We start from the raw sequence: 22266 nt of genomic DNA, 5'->3' as shown, positions 1-22266 counted from the left end.
CTGCGCGAGGGAGAGAGCGCTGCAGTCGTTGCGTCACAGAGGACACGTAACGGGACTGCCTGAGTCTGACCGGAGGAGACAGACAGACAGAGGACCGGGTTAGCGGGGACAGAGCAGACACAGCAGGACCAGGACCACTCTCACCGGATACTTCCTGTACACAGAAGGTAAGCCATCATTATTAATATTATTGTTATGAGGCCTATTTGGAGACCTCTTCAGTCGGAAGCAAAACTGCTTCTGGAGAAGTTTGCTGATGCGTCATTATTACATGTGCCAATGAACTGCAGGAGACTGAGAGATACCACTGGAAGACATATGTCATTTAATTCAGTCAATTAGTGGATATAAAAGCGATATGATTTACCACAACGTCTTTAAATAGTTACACAGGAAAGACTAAGGTTAAAAAACAAAACAAAAAAACAAACAAACATATATGGTGAATATAAAGCTTCGGGTTTATTCTATAGTGTAGGGTACCGAGAAGGGTGTGGCTCTGTATATATAGAGGCCCACTCCCCCCAGGCCTTCAATCTGACATTAAGTTAAACTGCATGCTATTTTTGGAGCTTCACTTCTGTTTTAAACAAACAGTGCTGCATTAAAAATCTGAATGGTGTCATATCTCCCTTTTTCCTTTAAAAAAGTGAAATGGGTATTGATTTAAATTCGCTAAAAACATGTCTTCTCTTCAATTTGATCTTATCTGTATAAATGTATTGTAATTTTACACTGTAATTGAAGAATGTCAGAGCATTTAAGCAGAAGTAGTCTGTCTATAGTAGCTGTCTCTGTATGCTTTACATGCTGAATGGCTGCATTATAGTTAAGACTATATATGGCAGCATGGAAAATGTGACTAAACCATTTTCCTGCCAATTGACTTAATGCAAAACCTTCTGGTAGGGAGTAATTTAAGGTGAGTGGGAGGTCAAGTCCCTCAAAAACTTGTCTCTTTGTTCTGTTCTGCTGTGTGTTACTGCTTGAGGTGATCACTTTTAACCTGGCAGACAGGCACACTGAACACTGAACAGACCTCCTCATTAGATCTACTGAGGAACAGGAAGGATCATCGTCTTTCATATTATGTCTGTGCAGCATGATTTCCTGCACACTGGAGGGGAATGACATCTTCACTAGGACAGAGAGATTTTGCAATCCAGCAAACATCAGCATTTCTCTCTCTCTATCTCTCTAGGCCTGAAACTATTGATTCCTGCACAGAGTTGATACAGAAGACCAAATATAGAAATGGTAAGTGAACAGGACCATTCTCATCTTGCATTATGTAAGTATGATGAGGATTGTGTCCTACTGCTGAGCAGATCTTGTGTCTTCGGAACATGGATGGTTTTGTGTATCATTGAATGAGGTGTGGACAGAGGGAGGTCATTTTTCTGCCACCTGCTACCAGGTGAGTCCTCCCCATCATAAAGGCAGCAGTGTAGGGTGTCGTTGCTTGTTGTGGTACCTGCACGTCTGACAGATACACCTGGCAGCATCTATCCAAAGGCTTTGTCATCCAACTTTATTGTCCCCAGGATAAGTCACTTGAGGTGAAACTTACTCGCTCTTAATAATACACCAGCACCCAGGGATGAAGGAAGGGGAAGAAATCTATTTATCTACATTAAGGCTTCCCCAACCCTCATGAGAAATGCCAGTAGTTCAGATAATGGCTTGTTGCTAGGGGCTTGTATTTGTGCTGTTGTGATGTGGTGGAGCTCTCCAGCTGTCGTGAAGAATGATGGCCGCTTTAGTGAAGGAGAGGATCAGAGCATGTGCAGTGGCCCCTCTCCAGGGTGGAGAGCATATTTTGGCTGACTGCCTCAATGCAGCAGTAATCTCTACAGCAGCAGCTGCAGTTTGAGCTCTCAATATGTAGGCCAAGCTGTCTTATTTCCCACAGTTAATGAGTTTATAACATCACACCTCCACAGGGAAAAAATGATTTATCACTTTATTTTCAAAAGAAAGGCCTTGTGCAGAGCTTTAGATATACTTTACATGCCCAAAGTTCGTTTGTGTATCCTGACATTTTGAGCCCTTGTATGATAGACCCCTGCAAAGGGAGCTACTGTGTGTGCAACCCGACTCCCAGCTGCTCGTGTCCCACCCCTACACACACACACACACACACACACACACACACACACACTCCTAGCACAGACAGCAGGTTTTCCTCTGCTCAGCTGGGGGTGGGAGAGGTGCAGTCAGCTGCTCTGATGGCAGACTTGGCCTCACCTTCTGTCCCAGTGTCGCGTAACTCCCACTTTTACACCGTTTATTCACCCCCTGCAAGGAAGTGTAGATCAAGCCAGTGCACTGTTAGAAAACAGGCATGTGACCCTGAAAAACCACCTGAGCATTAGTTGGAAAGGTTGAGGAGCAAACACACAGCCAGTCTGTAATAGAACAAAATACAGCTAGGCTTACTCTGCATGTATTTGGTAATAAGGCAAAGTATTGATCTGATTAAACATTTGAACTGATGATAGAAGTATAATGAAAAGTTAAGGTGTAACCAAAATGATTGAAATTTGTCCTGCGGAGGAAAAAAATTGCCTGCACCAAATCTCACAGCAATCCAATAGTTATCGAAGCATATAGCAGAAAATACAAAAATGTCAACCTCATGCCGGCATTAGAGGAAAGGGGGTCAGAGGGGGGTCAGAGTCATTAAAGTCCATAGGATTCAACCTCTGGACCATGAATGTAAGTACCAAATTTCATGGAAATCTTTTGAACATTTCTTGAAATATTGCAGTTTCTAGAGCAAATAAATATAAATCACAATACAATACAATATCACAAACAGTATGTAATATAAAAGTCTATAGGTGTGTTTCCACTGAGTACTTTGACTGTTTGAGTGTTTTTGACTACGCCCACTAGTTAGTTCCCCTTGTCCCTGTTCCCGTACAGGTACTTTAGTAGCAGCTAATCAACGGATTTCAAATGTGACAACAGACTGACGCGGCAAGCAGTGTTGGCAACTTAGGGACTTTGTCGCTGTATTTAGCGACTATTCAGACCCCTCTAGTGAACAAGCGACTAATGACACATCCATCGACTTTTTCTGGTTTTATTCGAGACTTTTGGAGACTCGTTTGTACTCTTCTTAATGAGCAGGCGTCGTCCCAAAGCACTCACAAGCTGCCCAGTCCTCCCGCAGCAGTCTCTCCCAGCTGCAGTCAGCAGAGCAGGAGATGTTAACCCCTCAGCGTCCAGTTTGCACCAGTCTGCGAATGAATCACGCATGCACGATATCGCTGCCTCAACCATATCCAATCAGTGTCGCCTAGTTAGTAGCATACTTCCTGAGCTACCTGAACCTGCTAAATGCTGAAGGTTGGTAAATCTTGGGCGGATCCTCTCTCCCAAGCCACACCCATAGTGGCTCACTAGAGGCAAAGTACCTAATGGAAACATGCCTTATAATGTATTTTTGCTATACCAACAATTACCAACGTATGCCCCAAACAGGTGCAAAGTGTAGCTTGTTGAAATGATTACATATTTCTGCCTTTATTGTTGTTGCTTTGAGTTTTTGTCTTTTCTGAGCTGTGGCTCGTAGCCAAACCTCAACACCAATATGACACACTCAGCTAAGACTCAGTCCCAAACATAATTTTAAATCCTCCTTCAGATACACTGGTGTATTAACACTTTGCTCTGGAGTCATCACAGCTAAAACATATCATCTCACCTCTGAAATTCAGTTTAGCTCTTTTCTTTTTCTTGCAGGTGTTCAGAGGCACAATAACAGATGCTCCGGACTTTGATGCCGCCGCTGATGCAGAGACACTTTACAATGCTATGAAAGGCTTCGGTGAGTGCCTCACTCCTCCCCGGCATGATCTCACAAAGAATTTCACACAGTGACAGTGATGCAGTCAGAGATCTGTTTCTATGACTTAGATGAATTTTGCTGCTTTGTGTTCCTCAGGTAGTGATAAAGAAGCCATATTGGACCTGGTCACCTCAAGAAGCAATGCACAGAGACAGGAGATCACCGCAGCATACAAATCAAGCTTTGGACAGGACCTGATTGAGGATCTGAAGTACGAGCTGACAGGGAAGTTTGAACGTCTCATCGTCAGTCTCATGAGAACCCCAGCCTACCATGATGCCAAAGAAATCAATGATGCAGTCAAAGTAAGACATTTGGAAGTAGTAGTAAGATTCTTCATGGTACTCCAGTCACATCTCATGAAGAAGGAGATACTTCATATTTGAATTAATGTTGTTTTTCAAGGGAACTGGAACGGATGAAAGATGCCTTATTGAAGTCCTGGCATCTAGAAACAACACACAGATCCATGACATGGTTGCAGCGTACAAGGACTGTAAGTGACAAATAAGATCTCAATTTTAAATCAGCATATTATTTGCAGAGCATCTCTCAACACTCAACATTAATGTCTGTGTCTCCAGCTTATGGCAGAGACATGGAGGAGGATGTAATCGCAGACACGTCAGGTCACTTTAAGAAGATGCTGGTTGTCTTACTTCAGGTCAGTTCACTGAGGAGTTGATGTCATTACCAGCAAAGTGTCCAGTCAACCAAACAGTAACCGTCCCTTCGCCACAGTACCTTTAACGGCTGACTGATTGTTGTGGTTTGATGGTTCCAGGGGACCAGAGATGAGTCAGGAGTGGTGGATGCAGACTTGGTGGAGCAGGATGCACAAGTAAGAATTTGAGCACTATGACAAGCAGAGAAGTACAGAATGCTTGGGCATATTTACTTTATAAGGCCTTCATTCAAAAAGTATTGGAATCTTTATAGAGTAACTTTTATAACAAACTGATATAAAAAACTGAACATCTTACTTGTTAGATACATCTACTTTATTTAGTAATGCTGCCAAAGACTTTTATTTTAATGCAACAAATAGCTGACAGTAAAATGGCCGCACTCAAATATTGTCACTTTGTAAAAAATATTTTGCCATTTTATTCAAGACATTGTTGAATCAATAGTCAACAGCCATGCTAGCAGCATTGTAAGCCTGTACTTTTACACTGATTTTAGCAAAATTCTAACAACAGCAAGCAAACATTTGTTAATTAGCACTTAACTCAAAGTGCAGCAAAACTAATGATGACAATGACATTCATTGCAAGACAAACAGACATTTTAACACGATGATGATGATGATGGTAAGTCAGTAGAGGATCTCCTCTAGGTGAGGATGAGTGGTTTTCAGATGGTTTCAGTCTGCCATCTCACCACTAGATGCTGCTATATCCTGCACTCTGCTCCTTGAGGGTAGATAAGGTGTGCATGCAGTGATAGACGTTGGATATCTGTTTTATTTTCTCTTATCCTTCATTATCTCACCCTGTGCTTTCTTACCTTTGCGTAGGATCTGTACGCAGCCGGAGAAGAGCAGTGGGGGACAGACGAGGCTAAATTCATCATGATCCTGGGAAGCCGCAGTGTGACCCACCTGCGCATGGGTGAGCTGAGGCTCTCAGGATAATTAACACAACTGTGAGGCATGCAGACATTCCCACTGTGACCTGGAGTCTCTCAGGAGTTAACGGCACTGTAAAAGTTATTGGCATGTGCTTCATTTCCACTGCATGGCTTGACTCGACTAAACTCACTTTTAGTCTTTCTCTCCTTTTCTGTATTTAATTTCTTCTGTGGATAATACCCAGCTGATCGCCATCGCGTGACATAATCATCAATGCACCACTCACTGAATACTTTCATTGAAGGTCAAACAGACAAACAGAGGAAGATCTTCAGTTCGTTATGAGCCTTAGTGTACGGTGTAGTTTGGCCAGTTTGAAGCTTGGCTAATAAAAAAAAGATATTATCACTATCAGAACATTATTAAGTAACACATTATTGGGGGAGGGGCTACACGGAAGTTCACCCTGTGTCAGTATGAGTTCCCACCAGGTACTCTATCTTCCTCCCACTGTCCAAAAACATGCACTTAGGTTTAATTGGTTACTCTAAATTGCCCATGAGAGCGTGATTGTCTGTCTCTATGTGTCAGCCCTGTGATAGTGGCAACCTGTCCAGGGTGAACCCCACCTCTCCCCAGTGTCAGCTGGGATTGGCTCCAGACCCCGCGACCCGAGTTCAGATAAGCTGTTTAGGATAATGAATGAATGAATGAATGAATGCATGAATGCATGAATTAATGAATGAATGAATGAATGAATGAATGAATGAATGAATGAATTATTTGGGGATAAATAACATAACCTAATGTTGTCTTGTGGTTCTTTAGTTTTTGATGAATTCGAGAAGATTGCAGAGATGACCATAGAGGACAGCATAAAGCGTGAGTTGTCTGGAGACTTTGAGAGGCTGATGCTGGCTGTTGGTAAGAAACACTAAAAGCACTACTTCATGAAGTTGGGGGTGTGAAGTTGTCAATTTAACATACGGCGTTCTTGTTGGTTTTTCTCTCAGTCCACTCCATAAGGTGCGTTCCCATGTTCTTTGCCAAGCGCCTTTACAAGTCAATGAAGGTAAAGAAAATTTAATAAATTTAAATAGCCATTCAGTCTCATTCTATATCACTTGTAGACAGATGATCCTTAGCACCGCAGTCATTATTTATTCTAAGTGTCAGATTGCAGTCTAATATTTATATGTGATATTTAGAAGGACTGACCATGAACACTCCCTCTCTCCTTCATTTCTAGGGTCTTGGTACAGCGGACAACACCCTGATCAGGATCATGATTTCTCGCTCTCAAATAGACATGTTGGACATTCGAGAGTGTTTCCGTTTAGCGTATGAAAAATCACTTTATAACATGATTCAGGTGGGTTAAACACTGAGAAGAGTTTAAATAGAATTAAATAGCATCAGAAGATTATATATCTATAACCTGATTCTGTGTATGTTTAAACTTCTCAGGATGACACATCAGGGGATTACAAGAGGACTCTGCTTAAACTGTGTGGAGGAGATGATGAGTAAGTTACAGTGAGGCTGCAAGCAACAGCAGCAGCCAAATGGGGGTGGTAGAGCATCACTTTTCAGATGTTTGGGCCTCGTGCAACATTCTCGCATTCTTACCCTAAACTTCTCATACTCATTTTGGTAAGATTTAATTAGTCAAATGTTTAAATGTTTGTACATTTTTTTCACATTACATAGTCAAATAATTTTAATCGTGCAGCCATTTATTTTGCAGAGCTCTCTTAAAGAAAGTCAGAAATTTGGGCTGAATACCATTACCAGCCCTTACCCCTACCCCTCTGTCTGAGTCTTCCCCTGGCCCCTCAATACAGAGTTGATGGTGGTAGGGGTAAGAACGTTCCTTGAAGAATCAATCAACACACTCCAAAATGCCGTCCACACAAGTGGCAGAGGCCACCTGCCACCATTGGGAATTCTTTCATTCACCAATGAACACAGCATTCGTGAGCTGTTTGGGGTTCAGTACCTTCCCCTTAGGTTACTTCATACTACCACCAACCTTCCAATCAGTGGGTGACCACTCTACTAACTGAGCCACAGTCGCTGTGATGTCAGTAGAGGCTGCTGAACTAGGGTTTGTTGACTGCTTGCCGTGCTCTACTTATGGCACAACAGCATTCCTCCCACCTCTGGCCTGAAAACCTTTTCTTCCCTGCGGTCTAAAGCTCCTGGGCTAGTGGTGTAAACACACCACTCCCCCAGCCCTCAAACAGTACTGACAGCAATGCTAACTGAGATAACTATATAATGATAATATAATGCTACATTTGGCAGCAGTTAGAGCTTATCTTAACTTTAGCAACAAGTTAAGCTCTCTGTCAATCAGTAAACTTCTAAATCACTGAGAGTTCAGGAAGCAGTTGGAGGACATAGGACAGAGAAAAAAGAAAAATATTTTCTCCATAAAATATAAAAAATCCGTCACATAAATGGTGATATGTTAGTGCTAATTTAAAATGATGGTGAAAGCTGTTATTCATAGGTAAACTAGCTATGTAATGTCGCTTAAAGAACAGATCTTTTCATATGAGAGGTTATTGCATGAGGCCCATCATCTTCTGAGGGGAGTATAACTATGTTTATTGACTTATGGGAGAAGACTGATTCTGTTTATTGCAACAGTAAAGAGACATATGAAAACTACATGCTGAATTTCAGAAAGTAAAGCAGCAGAGATCCCTGTTTCCAGAAATGTACCCAGTCTGCACCACATTACTGACCGTGCTGTCTTGTGTCAAACTGATCATTACAGCTTAGCTGGAGAGTTCTTCCCTGAAGCTGCTCAGATAGCCTACAAGATGTGGGAACAAAGTTCCATGACCAAAGTCCAGGTTTGGTCCCCATCTGCTCTCACTTTAGATGTGTCATTGCATGTTTGGCTTAGCAGTGGCATGCATCCTAATTACCTGCTGGCCCTGCAGTGACCTGCTTCTTGCAGGGCCATGAACTTGTGATGATAACGCTGCTCCTTCGACACAGCAAAGGCTTTGTGTAACTGCGGATAGGATCAGAATGCTTTTCACTCAAAAACAAATCGTTTTTGTTGTAACTTGCTTTGTCCTTGGAGTGAATGTCAGAAAGATCTCAGCATTTTACTCAACAAAAGCTCGTCTCACTAACGTTCTATAAAACTGAGATTTTTTTCAGCCGGCCCACCTTTTCATTGTTGGTGGTGTCATGGCCTCCTAACCTCAAGAGGTCACACTCCCTCTCAATAAACCCTTTCTCTTCCGCATAACTATTTTAGTCCTTCATGTTGAATGCTTTAAGCTTATGGGGTATTTAATCGTGTTTAATTCAAAGGGGACCTATTATACTTTTCCTTATATTCTGTCATATATATACTATTACAATGTCAGATGTTCATATTAAAAATGGGCAAAGTTTCTCTATTTTTGTAATGCAATGAACATATGTAAAAGGTGGAGCCGTTTTCCAACAGTTTTTTTCTACTTTTTCAACTGTTCCAGACATGTTACCGGAATGTTGACATTGAACCCCCCGTATGCTAAGCTAGCTACATGCTAATGTCAGGGAATCCTAAAACCTTGGTTACCGATATTTTCGATTTCTCTCAAATTTCAGATGACATTTCTGGTGGAACATGTTTGGATGTGTAGTTTTTGATGTAGAAATATTTAGTCGTGTTTTATATGGTAGAAAGCGATATTCTGTTAAAGTCATTAGAAAGAAAAAACAAAGCGTATATGCAGAAGACCAGGAAACACTGACCAATCAAAGCAGACTGGGATTTAAAACAACCCAAATATTGACATAATGGGTCCCCTTTAAGATTTTTTATATTCTCAGGTGAGACTGTCTCACATTATGTGTGTACATCATTTTTGAATCTCATACCTCTAAATGTGTCATCCTACTACTTCAGCTAAGGCCAACAATCCGCCCTGCATCCAGTTTTGACCCTGCTGCTGATGCCCAAGCACTGAGGAAAGCTATGAAGGGATTCGGTAAGCAACCCTGAAAATCACATTTACACTGCTACATTTCTACAAAATATGTTTAACTAATGTTTCTGCCTGCTAATGCTTACAGGAACAGACGAAGATGCAATCATTGACATTGTCGCACAAAGAAGCAACGCTCAGAGGCAAGAGATCAGACAGGCCTTCAAATCTCTACTGGGAAGGGTGAGAGAAATAAATTATTAAAAATAAAATAAATAAAGAAATAAATAGCATCCCAAGCTGGAACGTTTGTCTTACTTCTTAATGTTGATGCACATGTACATCTTTTAGTGGATATGTTAACCTTAACATCTGATACTCAGACCCTTGTTAGTCATTTCCTTCACTGCAGTATGTTTGATCTGTTCTCAGGACCTGATGAAGGACCTGAAGTCTGAGCTGTCAAAGAACCTAGAGAGGCTGATCATCGGCCTCATGCTGACACCTGCAGAGTTTAATGCCAAAATGATGAGGAAGGCAATGGAGGTAACACTGATTCAAATCCCCTTTTTAGTTGTTTGTTCACATGGTTGATTTATAGTACATTTATAGTAAAAAGGGAAGCTCCTGGGTGTAATTATCCCCTTCATAAATACACTCTTAGTTCATTTTAATGTCCAGGATGGTGGATTTCGGGCTCAGAGGGGTATAGTTAACTGGTCCCCAACCTGTGGCTCCTGCCCGTCGCTAGGGGTCGCCAAAGCTTCATGGTGTCATGAAACCTTAAGTATGTTTGAATTTTAAGAATAAAAAAAATACAGACAGAGAATTGCATTTAATTTATTACAAATAGCAGGAAAACTCACCTCTGATGCTACATTCACAGGAAATAATCTGATCAACATTCATCCAAATCACTCATTTTACGTTCTGCTGATATTATATTCACTTTTTTAGGGTAAATTGTGCAGTTTACATGTCATTCTGTAGAATTATTGTTATGCATTGAAAATAATGTGAAATATCCAGTCAAGGGTGATCAGTTTGTGCAAGGATAGAAAAGGGATTTGTTTAGGAAGATGTTGGAAACAACGGGTATAGTAGGTGCGTGACTGTCACGACAGTTACACAGAATGTATTTGGAAGTCAAATAACTTTGCATCAAACCCTGACTGAATGGCCTCTGTGTAGAAGTCTGACTTATTATTTACTCTGAACATTCAAGAACTGAGTGAAAAGTTGTGTTGTACAATTCAACCATCAGTACTATCTCCCTATTATGTACATTTTGATGTAGTGGAATTTATTGATTTGCTTATTTGAAGGCATACAGTCCAAATAAATACAAGGATTTAATATATGTTACTCGTTAACTACATTTATTGCAAGTCATGAGCTGTCACAAGCACTGAATTACCCAATGTGCTCTTTATTTGATATTTCACAAGACATCAACAAAAGACATGGCCTGATCAGTACAATATGAGGAAGATCTGACACTATGCAAAGTTAAGACCTATAGGATCACTATTGAATTTTACTTCAAATCCAGCTATATCTATGAACCATAATCATGATAATAATAAAAAAAACAGATGCTACTATTAATACTTAACCCAAAACATAGAAAGTCCCTACTACAAACATGTGGCTAAGTGACTTTACTCACAAAGAATGAGATACAATCTTATGGAAACTTTCCATATTTTTTATTTTTTAACTTTGGTCACCTCTGACTTATTATCTCACACGTGTGTCCTTAAATTAGCACTTGACCCAATACACAAATGTAGAAATAGAGAAGGAGCAACACATTTTGGAGTTTTAGTTATTATTTATGCATATTGCATTTAATTGCATGTATATACATACATATATAGGAATATATGTGCTCATAGATTAATAGGCATTTTTAGGTTTTTCCTAGATGTTTTTATCAATCTACTCCTTTAGCTGTTTTCTTTAATGAACTTTATTACCTGTGTCTTTTTATCTACTGCCGATTTTAATGTGTCTCTTAGTCTTTTGTTTATTTTGTTTCTGGTTTCTGTAGCACTTTGAGATTTCTTCATGAAAAGTGCTTTACAAATAAAATGTATTATTATTATTATTATTATTATTATTATTATTACATGTGCATATTTCAACATGTTGAAATAGCATTTGCCAGGAAGCTCTGCCATTAATATACACACTTAAAAGATTTTTTTTAAAATGGATCAAAAATAAATAATATAAAAAGATATGGTTCATATGCATGTCTCTTCCTTGCTATGTGGTGTGGTTCGGGTTTATGTGGCTTATTCTTGCATTTATGTGACTCCCCTGCCTTTTTGTGCTTAAATCTCTCTAATTTTAACAGGGGGCTGGGACAGATGAACACGCTCTGATTGAGATCCTGGTCAGCAGGAGCAATGAGGAAATTCATGCCATGAATGCTGCTTATCAGGATGGTGAGTTTAAAAAAAGCGCATTAAAATCACTTTCTTGTTGTGGAAACTTTTTTTTTTTACATGCAAACCATTTACATCACAGCCTATAAGAAGTCTTTGGAGGACGCCATTCACTCAGAAACATCAGGCCATTTCTGCCGCATCCTCGTTTCTCTCGTGCAGGTAATGTTCATTATCATGAGAACGTAGACTGTGTTTTGTTTCCACGCCCACTCACTGGTTGCAGTCTTTCTGCTGACTGTGGTAGAGAACAAAAAAGACTCATTTAAATACATACACAGTCTTTCATAACCTCTTATGTTATAAAAAAAAAGCAAAATGTGAACCACTGATATTTAGCAGATCAAAGTTGAGTATTTAACCGTCTTTACTCTGTTCAGGGTGCACGAGAGGAGGGCCCTGCAGATATGGAAAGAGCTAATGCAGATGCTCAGGTGATTAGTTTATCCTGTAACATTTTATCGTGTTAAAATATGAAATTGAAGAATGGAATGGAAAGAATAAATGTGTGTTCCTGTTGAACTTATCAGGAGCTTGCCGATGCATGCAATGCTGACTCTGATGACATGGAGATGAAGTTCATGAGTATTCTGTGCACCAGAAGCTTCCCCCATCTTAGGAAAGGTAAAGTTCAAGTCAGATAGATTACAGTGACTAGTTAATTACAAATGTAAATGCATGTTTCTCTAGCGAAATGGAACCGATCCAGCTCGTAATGACTGATCTTTACTGTTCACAGTGTTCCAGGAGTTTGTCCGGTGCAGCAACAAAGACATTGAACAAATCATCAAGAAGGAGATGTCGGGAGATGTCAAACAGGCCTTTTACGCAATCGGTAGTTACTGTCTTTGACCTTATTTTACTTTTGAGTGTGTCATTGTGAATACTGCTGACAACATGTGTTCTGCAACTCCTCCTCAGTCCTTTCTTACTCTGTCTTTGCTTTGCAGTTCGCAGTGTAAAGAACCAGCCCTCTTATTTTGCAGACCGTCTGTACAAAGCCATGAAGGTATTTATTCAGGATGCCGTCGTATTGTTCTAGCGGCATGTGATCAGAGCCCTGGATCATAATAAAATAAGTAGATAAATTAAATGAAATTATAATAATTATAAAAATAAGTATTGAATGAGATGGATAATAAAAACCCACTTGATAAATAACGTTAAAATAAGATAAAAATAATACAACAACATGAAAATAGAATACAAAGAATGCATAACTTAAGATGCAAAATGAAATCCACTGAATAATAATAATAATAATAGTAGTAAAATTAATAAAAGTAATAGTAATAATAGAGTTAAAATAATAGAATACATAGCATGCATAAAAACGGATAAAAAACATAATTGTAAAAGAATTGCATCTCCACAAGTGTAAAGAACAGCACAAAAAGCAGTTTCAGGCCTTCATTCAGAAAGTCATAAGTGGTAACGGCTATAGTGAAGAGAGATGTTTTAAGCTTTCTTTTAAAAGTATTGAGCGAGCTGGCTTCCCTGATATCTATACTTTCTGGAGTGTGATCTATAGCTTTGGGGTATATTTGACACCGGCCAAATCCCAGATATTTGATAAAGGTCATATTGATGTGTGTAGTACATTTAAGTTTTGTATCTTTGTCTGTGAGCTTTCTTTAGTTACATTGTACTGTAACTAAGTCAACATTAAAAAATCTATGTATCTATCAATCTCTGCTGCAGGGTCTTGGTACAGACGACAGAGCGCTGATCCGCATCATGGTGTCCCGTAGCGAGGTCGACCTTTTCAACATTCGTAAAGAGTTTAAGGAAACTCATGATGTTTCCCTCCATGAATTCATCCAGGTAGAAACTATGATCGTAAGTCTGAGCTCTTGTCAACTAACACTCCTGGTTTTGTTGTCTTGTTCTCATCTCTGTGTCTGTGTGGAGGTCTGTCTCCCGGCCTTTGTTTTTGCTTTGTGTACGTGTGTGTTGCACATCCTTCTTCCGCTGCAGTGGTGCGGTGGGGTGGGGTGGGGGGGGGGTGTAGGGCAATCTATAGCTTCCTGCGGTGGACTATGGGTCTGCGGCTAGCACAGCTAGGAATTTCCCTTGTTTGCTGAACTTCCTCTCTACATCAGCTTGTGATTGGCTGACAGCTGCAGAGACAGGAAGTACCCAGAAGCAGTTCTATAATAACTTACAGATGAAATCACTGTGACACCAATACAAACAAGCAAGTAGGGTGCCCTGAATTGGCTCTGCCGAAAATATTATCAGATTATGCAACAGCAATGATTGCTTTATATTGTTTATTCTGAAGTGTGTATTTAGGAAAAATTACAGCCCTTTGTACATGACTTTGTTGGAGTTGTGTAGTTCAAACTTTAAAAAAAATAAAAACCATGTGTTCATGACTCTGACTGTAATCTGGGAAAATACTATATAACTAAGAAGGCAGTTTCATCAGTCCAGTCACCAGCAAAAATGGTTGGGATTGTAGGTTTCTGCAAACCACAGATACGTTAATTTGATTTTTGTCCAGTAGTGAAACAATATGAGGTTAAAACCCATGTGAATATGCGGGCAGGAGTGGGCGGATGATACCAACCAATCAAGGACATTAAATTGGAAGACCTGTTTACGTCCTGTTGTTGCAAGTTTTATTCACAATTAGTGTTTTTGTGTACCATTGTTGGAAGTTTACAAACCTAACCCTGTTATTTTTCCTAATCTTAACAAGGTGGTTTTGGAGTCTAACCTTAACAAAAGTGTTTTAAAAGTGTTTAAAACAGCAATTGTCACATGTTTACAAGGTGTTGTCACGTTTGCAGCGCATCACAATGAGAACGGGTTGGAACGGTTTTGAAACCTTCATATTCAACATACATTCATGGAAAAAAATATTAGACCAGTCTTGTTTTATTAAATTTCTTGTTCATTTTAATGTCTGGTTCAATTGTTTGGACAAATATAATGATAACAACAATAATAGCTCATAAGAGTTTAATTTAAGAGCTGATATGCAGCCATTTTCCATGGTTTTCTTGACAATGATCAATAAAGCAATGGAAAATGGCTAGATATCAGCTCTTAAATTAAACTCTTATGAGCTATTTTTGTTGTTATCGTTATTTTTGTCGAAACAAATGTACCTTTAGTTGTACCGGGCATTAAAATGAACAAGAAATTAAGAAAACAAGGGTGGTCTGATTTTTTCCATGACTGTATGTGGTTCAAAAATTATCAATTGCTATCTGTTGTTTACAGAAATGTATTATACCATGCCTGGGTTCAGTTTTGTTCTATGGGAACTGTTGAGAAATGCATTGAGGAAACCTCACCTATTTCTCTGCACTGATCGTTTGATGGGGAATGATGAGCAGGAGACGTCCGAGTTCTCAGTTTTACTTTATTTTATTACAACACAATATATCTCTTTGTCAGTTTATTGCATACATGGACACGTCATGTCACCAAGCAGAGAAGACACTTATCTTTTCTGCTCAGCACACCATGTACTTGACCTGATCTGTTAACAAAACATTCAAAACACAATCTCCGCCTTGATAGGACTTGCAGAGATATTATTGGAGACACAAATTTTGCAACAAAACAATAAAACATAAAATATATCTTTTTGTGATTATAGAATCTTACTCTAAATGCAGATGCAGTAAATTTATTTCGTTTAATCATATTTTAAAACAATATTAGCACATGATCATTGTATCAAAGCATCTTGCATGCACAGAGAGGGCACACACACACACGCACACACACACACACACATATAGTGAATTACGTATGCAAAGATAGTGATGATCGTCACACAGAGACAGACAACAGAGACAGAATATTAATGATTTGAATGATTATTTCTAACAGAACCCAGTTTGTCTAAAACTACCAGCTCTAGCTAAAATGTGCTGGTAGGTGGATTTTGTTGTTGTCGTACAGAGCTAGTCTAGCTGTTTCCCTTCTCTTTCCAGTCTTTTTGCTAAGCTAAGCTAACAGTCTGTGGCTTTATATTTACCATACAAACATTTACCATACATTTACCATACAAACATAAGAGTGGTTATCAATCTTCTCATCTAACGCATAGCAAGAAATAAAATGATGTGTAATTCCCAAAATGAGGAACTAGTCCTTTAAATAGATTTTGTCTTAATAATTGTGATGATGATTACACAGATAGAAATCTGTATGAGTGTCAGCTGATATAAAGGGTAATTCCACTTTGAACTCCCTTGTTGATTTTAGTTGATTTTGTGGCTTGTGAGTTCTGCTTGTTCCCATGACTCACATTCATTCAACATTAAAGATAAACAGGGTTTTGCTATTGTGTGTGTATGTGAGAGAAGAATAAACTTTGCTTTCCAGTTTCGGCTCTGTGATGACCAAATGTCAGCAGACAAAGACAGCATTTCCCAATTTAATTCAAGCTCCTTCTGTGTGTGTGTTCTCCATCATTGTTCAGGGCGACACCTCAGGAGACTACCGTAAAACCCTGCTGCTGCTCTGTGGAGGGGAAGATTAAACTTGTCAAGTCCCTGCAGCTCCGTTCACAGGCTTCAATGAAAAACCACGAGACGAGCCTGATGACAGAGTGAAAGTGCAGCGGTTAACGTCAGTATCTGTTGTCACTGTCCCTAAACTGCTGCCACTCCTCAGCCAAACCAAGTGACCTATGACTTCCCAGCCTTTCAAGCCAGTTTTCTGCTCTCATGTCTGATTGTCATGTCCGCCAGGATGTCTCTCTCTCTCTCTCTTTTTTTTTTTTTTTTTTAACATATAACATTAAGATGTTAACATCAGTGTAGATAGGTGCTTCACATGTACAGTTCGAAATTAACAAGTCAAATAGTGCCTTAAGTTAGCAGGCCGTCCAATGATTACTGTGACTTTAAGGTATCATAAACCTTCAATAAAATGATTAAAACACACAAATAAAATGTTTTCTTTCTTCTTTTTTTTGGAAATTAATACATCTTATACAATTTGTGTGAAATTTTAATCACACTAGCTCACATTTTGTCTTGCTGTGCCTTTTTTTCCCAGTATGTGTTCTGGGTGGGGTGCCCTGGTTTGTGTTTGGCAGGGCAGTTCAATGATTAACTGTGTTGATACTGGCAATAGTGAAAGGCCGCACAGAATGAGAAGTAGAATATGTAACATGAGGAAACTCCCACTCTAATTCAATGCCTCTTCTGCTTAACAAACTCAAAAATACAGAAAAAAGGTATTATTGTTCCTAATGGTTAACCATGTGTAAATAAAGACTTATTAGCTTTACATTCACACTGTGGACGTAAAGCACGACTTCCTCACTATCTGCCTTCCTACTGTGACTAAACAGTTCTCTATACCCCTACACATTTAAATGAGCAAAAAAAAAGTCATTTACACTCATTAACATGTCACTTAACACTTCATTTTATATGCCTCAGTTGTATACGTGTTAATGCAGAGAAAAGCACAAGACAGCTGTCTCCCTTCTTGTCAACGTCTCAGTTCACTGCGTATGTGTGAGCGCAGCTGTTGTCAGGCCATCTTTGAGTTAAAAGAGGAAAGAAGAAAAAAGACGTATGTGGCGAGGAAATCCCCTGCAGTAGGCCAAAATCCTAGGCAACAAATAGAGTGTGCAGCAGTCAGTCACACTCTGGTTTTAATGGCACACCCAACCTGAAATTGCTCTATTTGATGATAATTATGAGAGATTAAGCGATAACCTAAATAGCACATTGTTAAAGTGCAGCCAATGTCAAAATATACAATTTCCCGTTTGACAGCTGGGGGAAGTTTGCACTGTGGTGTGGCTCCGAGCAGATTGCACAGCATGAATTAGATAGGCTGAAGTTTACATATTTCAATGCTGTTATGTCCTCAGAGAGAGTTATGGGTGTTGCTTCAGACTTTTTTTTATCTCCAGTCTCCATGATTATAGTGGCACCATGATGCAAAAAGGCACATATGCACTGTATATGCAAGGTAGTACAGATTATAGAGGTCAACAGTACATGTTTGTTGAATGCTGCTCTCTTCATGTCGTGTTATATTTTTGTGGCCTTCTCTATTTATTCAGTTTTGTTGACATGCATTCATGTGTGCAGACTGTTCTAGATGCTGCAAGCTATTGCACAAAGATTAATCAAATGCATTCAGTTTTTTCTCCTCACATGTTGTGTTATTCAGTAAAGGCAGGCCACACAGTTGGACAAACAGGTTGTGTTCGAGCTTAGCGTACAGTATCAGGCCTGGGTTATGGGAATTCCCCATGTCTCAGTGAAATTGCTTCCCCCCCTATTCACCAGTTTCCTTAAAAAGTGCCTCTCTCCGACACAAGCTGAATGTGTGGGTGAGTTGTTGTTTATTTGTTTTAACATTTGAGGTGTAGTAACGGAGTATTTTCACTATTTGGGGCATTGTCTTGTTTTTTTAAAGTTTTTTTATTCAGGGCAGAATGCAGTATGTTGACACTAAAATGAAGGTTGTTGCTGTATGTTTGGAACATTACCTGGGAGGGAAAGGTAACTATCAAAAGATTAAGTTCTGCTCTATGTCAGAAAAAAAGCTCTATAATTGCATTGTATTTTCTGTCTTAAGGGGTACTTCCTATCTTAAGCAAGTACTCGGCTTGTAAATAACTCTAAATGATTGCAACATGAATGTGGACATAAATATATGGTCAGAACAATCTAACATGATTATATTTTAAAAATAAAATGTTTAATTATTATTATTATTTTTTTACGTAAGCCTGAGAGAAATTTACCTGGCAATCTGTCACACTTGGTCAGACTTTCAGTCTTAAAGTTTCAGTTTTCGAGAAAAAAGTGATATGAAAAGCCTGTTAGAGTTAACATTAAAGCATATCTGCTGCCAGTGCACATGTTGTCCACATTTTTTGCATAGTGATAGAGACTCTTCAGCGAGGATGTCCCTGGTTTAAGGCCTCGAGAGGACAGCTGGAGTCACTGGTCGGCTAACAATGGGCCATTTTGTATGAAGCAGCACAGAGTTAATGACTATCAGCTGCTGATTTCTGCTGCTGGGAGATGGGAGACTGGACCGTCCTTGTGTCTCAGCAGGGTGGGGTGCATACTCTGTGCTTCAGTCTGGTGATTGCTCTCCTTTCCCACATGTCATCTGCTGACTTTGTGCTATGAGGAAAATGTCTTAAAATATTCTGAAATAGGAGGGTGGTGAAAACATAGTGTAGAGTTTGTTAAGGATTTGATAGGATAGGACTAAATGATTGGTGACATTTCCTGTATCCTCTGGCTTTTGTTTTTGTGCTGGCAGAGTCACCAGCATATTTATTGTTTCTGCATCCTGAGATGGAAACATTGTGCACCTATAAACAAGGACAAGATGTTTGGTGGCACGGCATATGAGCTGTTTGTTTTTTCCTGTAGCCTGCAGATAACAAAAGTCCACATTTTATCTTTTCTGGCTAAATGTGACACTGCTGTTCCACACACGCTATGGTCTAAAATATTATAGTTTGGCTTTTTGTTGTTGTATGTGGTTTTAATTGGAGCATGAAAATCTTCATTAGTATATGTGGAAATGCTTTTTTCAAATAAGATTTTAATAAAGAACACAGTCACACATTACAGAGTAGACATATTATAGTCTGTCAACCCACTCTCTTGTTTTCTCTCCTCTCTCTTTCTTTATAGTATGATTTTGAGAGTACAGCATAGTACAGTGAAGATGTTTTAAGTGTATACAAGCTATTGCCAAGCCAGTTTCTCTATTACAGCTCCTTTAACATTAGCTGTACCTCAGTATTACTGGTGTGCAGTACCATGCACTTTTTTTGTCTTAGAGGAAGTAAAAATGTTGGGCACATAAAGAGAAAAACAAGGGTGTGACTCTGATTAGTTTATATTAATCTATCATAAATCATGTTATATATTGCGTGTTTCCTGTGTTAACACGCTTCCCGATAAGACTTTCAAAGGCCAATGCCCTGAAATCTAAAATCATTATGTCTGTCTTTATTGTCTTTGTGGACGAGTAGCGCGATGTTTTTACTTGTGATTCAACTAACACTTTTTAGTAGTTAAAATTATAGTTTTGACTCATTATAGAGCCTTAGAATTACTCAATACTCAGTTGGGATTACCAATCACCCCTATATGATTCAGTCTGATTGTACGCAGTCACAAGATGAATTGCATCAGAAGTAGTTTGTCCTTTCTGAACAATGATCTATTTAAATCCCAGAGGAAGAAATTAGACTATAGATTACCTGTTTGTTTATTCCCACAAGATGTCACTATTGCTCTAAATCATTCATGTTTGGTCAGTCAGTCCAATAAAGTTCTGACAAATGTGACAAAGTCCTCCTCAACAAACACCTATTAATTTGTGACTGACAAATGTAGCATAAAGACATTTTTTGGACTGGTTAAACTTTATTGTGGTATTATTTTAAAGTAAAATCCCAGGTGATATTAACGGATGACAGTCACAGCTGAAAAGATTAAATCATTAATCATTTAATTCATTGACTGAAAGAAAACTAGTAAGCAACTATTGTGATAATAGATCAATTATTGTAGGCTAATATTGAAATCCTAAAAAATATTAAGTGTATTGTTCTTTTGTACTATTTTATAGTGTTTTGCTTCTATGATAGTAAACAAGTGCCTTTAGGTTCGCAACTGTTTGTTGGACAATACGGGAGATTGAGCTTCACAAGTTTTTTTCTTCTTCTTTTTTCTTGTTACTATTTTCAGTTATTTATAGACTGAATCAATTGATCAATCAGCAAACATTCAAGAATTATTTTTATAGATTTTTTCACTTTTACTTATTTTATTTTTTTCCATTATTCTAGTCAACTTGGTCCCTTTTTACTTAAAAAAAATAAACAATTAATTGATCAATAATATTTTAAAATAATTAGTTTTGAAAACTTTTTATGTTATATTAATCCATAGTATTTATACCATTCTGCCATCTCTATTTAGTTGTTGTGTCTGGTGTTGGCATAAAAAATAATTTCACTACATGTTGTACTGTGTTGGATTTTGTATGTGACAAATTACCCTTGAGAAGAAAAGAAAATGGTTTTTATGTCATCAGATATGAAACGTTATAAACTTCCTCAGAATTTATGGCAGAGCGGTTGCATTGAATTTCATTACATGTAATGTACTTGTACTTGTACATGTGTACCTAATAAAGTGGCCACTGAGTGTGTAATGTGAACTTAAAAAGGACAGTTCATCTCCAAATCTAAAAAAACATTTATTTTATGTTACTGTCAGTGCTATTTATCAATCTAGATTGTTTTGTGTCAGTTGCTGAGTGTTTTAGATATCACCCCATAGACATGTTTGCCTTCTCTTGAATATAATGTAACTATTTGGCACTTTACTTGTGGTGCCATCTAGTTCCATCATATTCAACTTATCACCTACACCTTGATAAATAGCACCTGATTTAACAGGAAAATGTGTGTTTTCGATTTTGGGGTGAACTGTCCCTTTAAAAAGCTCAGTGTAACTTGAACTAGGCTTATATTGCCCTCGTAGTTCAGAGGAAATGTGTGATGCAATCACAGAAACCCCCACCAGCCCCTTGTCTAAATTTATCAATGAAGAAAAAAGTCATTCTGTGAAAATGGTTGGGTATGTCCCTGGACTATATGGGAGGGGGTGAAAGGGGAGATAAAAAGATTAAGAAGTTTGTTAAATTAAAATATTTACAAGTCAAGACAAAAAAAGGCTGGTTTTGATAATCAGTTTTACTTACCCTTGTGTCATTGTGTCATATGAGCCAATCTTGCTATGTGTAAATGTTCATGTATATTTTTAATAGTGCATTATGTGTCATTCTGGTAAATTCTCTACTATGACATATGAATATCGTCACCCTGTTAAAATAATCGCCTAACTCATTTAGACTTCACCAAAAGTGTAATATATGACATTTATTGATCATTTCACTCAAAAAGGATGTAACAAAGGATGGCTATTGGCATAGTAATAACACTGTGTGTAAATGATGTAACTTAAGAGAAATAAATGACTTAGGCAATTTTTTGAACATACCTTTATGACTTGAGCAAGATACGGTAACACTTTATTTTGAAGGTGTCTACATAAGAGTCACACAAGCCTGTCAGAAACATGACATGACAAGTACCATGAGGATTAATGTTATTTCAAAGTGTAATTAATGTTCATGACACATCCCATGTCATGTTTATGACACGCTCATGTCACTCTTATGAAGACACCTTCAAAATAAAGTGTTGACATATCTTGCTTAAGTCACAAAGGCATGTTCAAAAAATTGTGTTAGTCACATTTTATTTTGATTTAGGCATAATAAATCCGCTTAAATCACACACTTGACATAGGCCATTACCTTAAAGGGGTAAAATCACATGATCTGATCAACTGAGGGTGGAGGCGATAATACCATAGGTGGCCGGCGCCATGGGGAGATGATTTAGGCAAA

At 38.6% G+C, this 22266-nt stretch overlaps 1 protein-coding gene across 3 annotated transcripts; it reads left to right on the top strand.

Moving 5' to 3' along the window:
* Positions 1–37: 37 nt before the first annotated feature.
* anxa6 (annexin A6) lies at positions 38–16739 on the top strand. 3 transcript variants are annotated; one of them, XM_059346123.1, is made up of 24 exons: positions 38–167; positions 1202–1257; positions 3751–3835; positions 3953–4161; positions 4262–4352; positions 4441–4520; positions 4641–4697; positions 5376–5469; positions 6258–6353; positions 6443–6501; positions 6679–6801; positions 6897–6955; positions 8215–8293; positions 9349–9430; positions 9516–9610; positions 9800–9913; positions 11730–11820; positions 11903–11982; positions 12201–12254; positions 12351–12444; positions 12560–12655; positions 12771–12829; positions 13522–13644; positions 16265–16739. In XM_059346123.1, the coding sequence occupies exons 2-24, from the start codon at positions 1255–1257 to the stop codon at positions 16322–16324; spliced, it is 1983 nt and encodes a 660-aa protein (XP_059202106.1). In that variant the 5' UTR covers positions 38–167; positions 1202–1254; the 3' UTR covers positions 16325–16739. The 3 variants fall into 3 exon arrangements, with proteins under 3 accessions (XP_059202106.1, XP_059202105.1, XP_059202107.1); XM_059346122.1 differs by having other exon boundaries at positions 13522–13659; XM_059346124.1 differs by lacking the exons at positions 8215–8293; positions 9516–9610; positions 9800–9913; ... (6 more) ...; positions 13522–13644; positions 16265–16739.
* Positions 16740–22266: the final 5527 nt, after the last annotated feature.

The sequence above is a fragment of the Centropristis striata genome, chromosome 12 (assembly GCF_030273125.1).
Source record: "Centropristis striata isolate RG_2023a ecotype Rhode Island chromosome 12, C.striata_1.0, whole genome shotgun sequence".
In the NCBI taxonomy this organism is placed as follows: Eukaryota; Metazoa; Chordata; class Actinopteri; order Perciformes; family Serranidae; genus Centropristis; species Centropristis striata.
Note: the sequence above shows the minus strand (reverse complement) of the source record. Positions and strands in the feature narration are given on the sequence as shown.

Bases quoted from the DNA above. Each gene is read 5' to 3' on its own strand.
- anxa6 (XM_059346122.1), top strand. The intron at 3,836-3,952 runs GTGAGTGCCTCA...TGTGTTCCTCAG, and splicing joins CAATGCTATGAAAGGCTTCG to GTAGTGATAAAGAAGCCATA. The intron at 12,445-12,559 runs GTAAAGTTCAAG...TACTGTTCACAG, and splicing joins CTTCCCCCATCTTAGGAAAG to TGTTCCAGGAGTTTGTCCGG.